Here is a 6548-nt window from a genome sequence, read left to right as displayed (position 1 = left end):
TATTTACACATTTTTAAAAACATTAAAATAAGTGTAACGAATGTTATAACGTTTTTGAGTCTATGGTGTACTATTGTACACTTCTGTGAAAAAGTGATAAGTAACATACTAAAAAGAAATAAAACGAAACAATGGAAGAATGGTTACGAGGTGATAGAAGAAAGGATGAAAGAGTAGAAAATATAGCAAAAATTTTAAAAACCTAAAATAGTTTAACTATGATAGGCAGTATTAAAAAAATATTAATGTAGCCAAAAAACTAGGTAAAGAATTCCTTTGATAGGATTATAATGAAAGAATGATGAAAGTAAACAACAAACATAATAACAGAGATACGGAAAATGTGTTAGTTGATTTTGATGTGAGTATTAAATTTCTATAATCTTTTGCTTCATTCTGCGAAGGGTAAGTGTATGTTCTATCCGTAGCCGTTTTAACAGCTACGGGACAAGGTAATAGTTCAACCGGAATTTGTAATAGAGTTTTCTCATTTTCCTTTTTTATAATTTTCGGAACATCTATAAAATCTTCATCAATCTCATCTTGAAATAAGTCATCTGGATTTCCTTTATAATCTTTATCCTGTGTTTTATCGTCTAAAAAAAGGTTATTAGTGCCGATTATACTTTTTTCGTAATAAGTGAAATGAGAATTGACTCCGGTGTCTGGTGTAAATTTACAGACGAAATTTTCGAGAGATGTTCGAATTTTGATACTTCTCGCTTCGTGACGTAACTTATGCATCCATGCTAAGTGACAATCGCAGTCAAAATCATTACCTGTAAAATAAAAAAATATAAGTTTTTATTGATATACACCAATACCTCGCTTTGCGTTGTGTTTTTTTTATGTTGTTATGTTTTTTTCGAAGTTGCGTCGCTGCATAATTAGTACTAATGTTTATTGTGCGTCGTTAGATTTTCGAGGTTGCGTTGTTTTGGGTTCGAGTCCTTAATTTTCTAAAAGATGGCAACACTTTTATTTCTAATTGCGCTTTGCCATCAAAACTCGGGGATTCCCTTTCTAACTAAAAACAACGCAATTTGAATACAGTTTTATTTTCACTTTGTTTTGCTAATTTTAGAGTTAAGTTTCAATAACGTAGTGTGTTGTGCTTTTTTTTAAAACGAGAATAATATATTTTTAAGTTTTGTTTCTGGTTACAAAAAAAGGTTAATATTTTTCCAATTTATCTATTGCAGAGTTATATTATTTTTGTTTATTAAATTTTTACTTTGTTCAATTTTTTTTTTAAAAAGTATTTTCATAACCCTGGAACATATCTTCGATCTTTACATAGTTTGCTATAGAAAATCTTAATTCCCTTTGCGGCGTTTCAATTTGCGTCGTGTTTTTTTGGAACGTAACTACAACGCAAAGTGAGTTATTGGTGTATTTAAAACCGCTTATATCATATAATAAATGTAAATTTAATATTTACCTTCCAAATAAATGTAGCTCTTTGGTGATTTCAAATTATCGTAAATAGGTTTGATATTGTCAAATGTAAATCTCTTAAGTTTATTGTATCTTAAATCTAGAGCTGAAAGTCCCCTGACACCTTCGAATAATCCACTTATTAAAGTAACAAGTTTATTATGACTTAAACTTAATTTCTTAAGTTGTGATAATCCATCAAATGTTCTCTGTGCTAATACACATATCTCATTAAAATCCAATAGTAATTCTTGTAGATTCCATAACTCGGTGAATGTGAACGATTTTAGAATAGACAATTTATTTCTCCTTAAGTCAAGTCGCTTTAGATTAGCAAGTCCATCGAAACATTCCTTTTTCAGTTCGCTTATATTATTTCTATCTAATTCTAATTCGAGTAAATTAACAAGATGTTTAAATGTTCCATCTTCGATAACGCTTATGTTATTACTAGTTAAGTATAGTTTCTGTAGATTTGACAGTTCGTAAAATGTTTCAGAAACTAGTTTTGTTATTTTATTCTCGTCTAGCGTTATAGTGGTTACATTCGGTAAGTTATAAAATGAATGTTTACTTAATGTTGTTATTAAATTTTTAGTCAAAGTTATTTCGTGCAAGTTCGTTAAATTGGAGAATGCGTAACTTTCAATAAGTAAAATTGAGCTGTGTTTAATGCTAAAATTTCTCAACTTTCGAAGGTATTGTAAAACATTTGTCGGAACAAAGTTAAGCCCACCGTCCGCTCTTACGTTAAAAGCTAAATTTTCAATATTAGACTGTGATATGAAACTTGACCAGAGTTCATCTGATTTTTCTATACCACCATTGAATACCCAGCATTCTGTTTTCACTGCTTCATTGATCTCCTGGCTGTATTCGCAGTAGCAGTGAATTTTCGAATCGCGATCGCTAATGTCGCATACATTAATCGTGGTTTGCAAAATCTTTTCCTTTTGCTTCCTTCTTGTTGCGTCCAGAGATTTTAATGCTAGAAGCAGCAATAGTAAGGCAGCGGGTGCCCTATGAGCCCGCATACCTTTTGTCTGAAAAAGAAAATAATAGATTAATGTCTAAATATAAACAATAACAGTACATAATTAAATTATTAATGGTAATACACTGGCTAAATGTTGATAAAATAGGCAAGTCCTATTGAGATAACTGCAGACATTTTTAACAAACTTCTTAGTAATGCAATTGAATTGTAGAGAAAAAAAAATATTCCCAAACTAAACCTAGAAGTAAAAATTCTTATGAAGGATTTTCAAGTAATAATACAGTATAGAAATGAAATGTATTATAATCTTTGACTAGCTTTTATAACTATAGTAAATTTAACTTGAAAGATGTCAGTAAAGGGCTGCTTTGAATTTGATTATAATTAATATTTTATTAGGCTATTCTAGTGCTGTTTCAAGACTTACAAAAGAAATCACTGTAAATTTTAGAATCAGTGGGTTTAAATATGAACAAATTAATATATTATGTGACGTAAAGCTAGAGGTAATGACACAGGGACGTCATCGCTTACGCTCGACATTATAAAAAGACTCAAGTTCACGTAAAGAGCAACAGAGAGCGCTGGGCTCGGAGTATTCCTCTAAGATTTAATCACAAATTAGAAGATCCGCACAAGTAGCAAGGTTATCGTAGTAGCTCGAAGAATTGCTCGTCTGAGTTAGCAGTGAGCCGGACACATCGCTAGTGCGATGATAGCCGTTGAGTCGAAACGTTCACAAATGGCGACCCCATCGAGGGTAGGTCCCCACTAGGTGGAGGAAAGACATAGTTAAGGTCGCGGGAATTCGCAGGAAGTCGCGGGAAGTCGCGGGAAGTCGCTGGATGCAGGCAAGTGCAAGATCGGTGACAGTGGTAATTTTTGATGGAGGCCTTTACCTTTACCTAGAAGTAGGTATCTATTTGCTGCAATGAATAAAGGAGAACTTTATGTACTGATGTGCATATAACAATTACAATATTGAAAGAAGGTTAAATAACGACATAGATACAGATGATTGGAAGTGATATTACCGAGGTAAAAAAATATCGAAGGGCTTTCTTCCTACTTAAAATAAAAAGAGCTAACAAAATACGCTGTAAGATGCGTATATTCATAATTTTTAAGTTGAGGGATGTCTGTTTATGGTATAAGTTACACGTTAAAGTATAGGAGTGATCACTAAAATCGATTCATTTAAAAAAAAAAGTAATCCAATTTACGGACACATGCTAAAGGTTCGTTTCCCGGGAGTCACATACTTCAATTATGAAATTGACACTGCTCACAAACTGTGTGGTATCATTGTAATGTTGCCTGTTGGGACACATTTCTCTTTACAAACATAAGGGTACAAGCCGTAATATACCATGCTGGTCAGGTTTTATTTCCCTAATTTTTTCCATGAACAGTGGTGACCAACCTTTCTAGCTAGAGTTGTCATTTTAGTTAATCGTAGACTAAAAAAAAATACGATTTTTATGATTTATAAATTTAGAAGTCAACGTCTTAAATATAACAATCATAATAATTAGAAAAAATCAATTTATAAATTTGGTAAATAATTATTACTTTTGGTGTAAAATTTGACTACTTAACCTAATATTTATTGTTAACACTTGGTAAATTCTATCTTCGATCGGTTTGGAAATAACGTGTTCGGCTCAAAGCTATTTCAAAGTTTATTAAATTTTTAATTTTAAAATAATTAAAAAATACGTAGTCCCGCTGTTTCTTCCGCTTGTTCCTTTCAAGTTACAGTCATCCACCGATCTATTGGTAGACTCATTTAAAGAAGAGACAAGAAAATAAAAATGTCCGTGAAAAAAAAATGTAAGCTAGTCCCTGTCCCACACCAGATAGGGGGTACGAGAGGCATGAAAAAAAAACAAACGACTATCGGTCGTACGAGCGATGTGCTCACTGCCATTTTAGACGAGCAATTCTAAGAACTATCTCAGTGACCCTGGTTTTTCTGTGAACCCCCCCCCCCCATTTCTGAGCATAGGTTTTTCTATTGTTATTTCTATATGTACATTTATTTTTAGTATAAGAAATAATTATTCTTAGTTAAATACATTAGAACGAATAATTAACTAAACGTCTAAATGTAATTTGTGCTTCGGCCACCATATAAGTAATTAAGCAAATCGGACTTAATTTTCCGCACATTCCTAACTTTGCTATAGAATTATCCATAAATTAACTCCGAACTATTGCAATTAACCCAACGGTCGAAAAGCTTAAAGGGCCTTTCATTAGTTCCTTCGAATCTCGATAACTGTAAACACCGCTTTACATTGAATAGTTTGCTCTTTTTGTATTAGTCTAAATAAAAATAATATTTAAACACGTAATACATACATTAAAGTTTACCACGGCTTAAAGATTATTAGTGTATCGTGATGAAGAAATTATGATATTACATAGTATATTATTGAGCTGTGGTAGCCCGGCAGTACTGTGACTTGCGATCGTTGGTCGCGAGTTTGATTCCCGGTACACAGTCTTATGATTAACACTTTGTGCATTAATTATACAGGATTGCCACTGCTCATAATCGAGTTTCCAGATGATGGGCAGCAGCGTCCTCTGTGTACCATTATACTGCGATCGCCGACTCGCCTGCAAAACGTGGCGATTATGGTATATCCCCCTATAAATATCTTTGGGGGAGGCCTGTACCATGCAGTGGGGTCGTCTATGATCAGAAACGATAGTATACCGACATATTAAATGAGATTTTGTTCAAGTGCTTAAGAATTTTAATAAAAAAATCATCAATGTTCATAAGAGTTGCTTTTGTAAAAAACGATTGGCTTGTTATTCCTTTATCTGTGCTTGATAAAAGGTTGATTACTGAAAAAGATAAAATTCATTTATCTAAAATTGGAATAGTTAATAGAATATATCGATCGTCAATTTTTTTATCTGTTTCATTAATGACTACTAAGCTTCGCAAGGCTTTACAGTTGTGGAGAAGAATTAGGTAGGTACAAGTTGCCATTGGCTGTTACAATTATTAGCGAAAATGTTGTTTCTACAAAAAAAAATATTTTTAATAGCCATAGATATTGTGATGTCACAATATATATCGTACATAGATTAATAAATAGTTCCACACAATTGTATGAAAATACTAAAGTAAACATGTAATAAAATAAAAAGAAACATTAAAATCCATTAATTGTTAAATACATTTACCAAAAAAAAGGATAGTTATAATTTAAGTAATAGACACAATGTAATTAATTTATATTAGAATAAACCACGAACAGAAGCTTAAATTATTTGAAAAGGTATAGTTGTACAATATACTATTCAATGGTTTGAAGTAATATAATTATATTGTAAAATTTAAAAACTAACTTAAATACATGTGCGTATGCTTTAGTTTATGAAGTATCCTACTGGTTTTAAAAAATAAGTAATGTAGTCTAATATAGTATAATGTAAGAAAAGGACCAATATTTAATATGTACAGGTAGTATGTACATTTAGTAACACATTCTGGGTTTGGCACTAATAGGTGTAACATAACTCCCGAAGATGCCCCGTGGAGGGGTGAAACACGTGTTGAGTGAATTAACGGTGGCAGTTGTGTAATTCGCATTGTTTGCCGCATACGCATTTATCAGCGGGCTGGCGGGCGGTGCACTTTGTTGCACGACTACCACTGCATGTGCGGAAGTGGCTAAATATTGGTCCTTTTCTTACTTAGGATGTACTTCTGCAAGGTAACGCCTGATTCCATTAAATATAGTATAATTTATCATTTCAAGTATAAGTTTAATGAGCATAAATTCTTTAAGCTCACTTTTCATTTAGGCATGGAGCTCGAATAACCAGAGAATACGTACCGTTTATAGTGAGACCTTAATTAGAGACTTTAAAGTTACGTCAGGCTTATGCGTCAATTTAAATTTCGAAAAGCCTAAAACGAGGAAAATTTACACGTGTATTATAAACATTCTTGAATATACAATGTTGGGATATTAGTTCTCTCTTTGAGAAATACTGACAGTAATCCACCGCCAAGGTCAATGCGAGTGTTTTAGTCATACACTATTATGCCTCAACTACTTGTGGTGGTAAATGTGTTTAAATTGTCCAT

At 32.4% G+C, this 6548-nt stretch overlaps 1 protein-coding gene across 1 annotated transcript; it reads right to left on the bottom strand.

Annotated features, from left to right (window-relative positions):
* Nucleotides 1-285: 285 nt before the first annotated feature.
* On the bottom strand, nucleotides 286-2471 carry LOC137931940 (connectin-like). Its single transcript, XM_068775429.1, has 2 exons — nucleotides 1442-2471; nucleotides 286-779 (listed from the first exon to the last, which is right to left on the bottom strand). The coding sequence occupies exons 1-2, from the start codon at nucleotides 2469-2471 to the stop codon at nucleotides 286-288; spliced, it is 1524 nt and encodes a 507-aa protein (XP_068631530.1).
* Nucleotides 2472-6548: the final 4077 nt, after the last annotated feature.

This window comes from Battus philenor, unplaced genomic scaffold (genome assembly GCF_028537555.1).
Source record: "Battus philenor isolate CCGP_79_NKW_IND1 unplaced genomic scaffold, ilBatPhil1.0.hap1 SCAF_11, whole genome shotgun sequence".
NCBI lineage: Eukaryota > Metazoa > Arthropoda > Insecta > Lepidoptera > Papilionidae > Battus > Battus philenor.
This window is presented reverse-complemented; position numbering and strand designations above follow the sequence as displayed.

What these genes read in the sequence shown, in the direction of transcription:
- LOC137931940 (XM_068775429.1), bottom strand. Translation starts at nt 2,471, where the DNA reads ATGCGGGCTCATAGGGCACCCGCTGCCTTACTATTGCTGCTTCTAGCA. An exon ending in GAGCTACATTTATTTGGAAG is followed by an intron (nt 780 to 1,441) that starts GTAAATATTAAA and finishes TTTATTTTACAG; the next exon opens with GTAATGATTTTGACTGCGAT.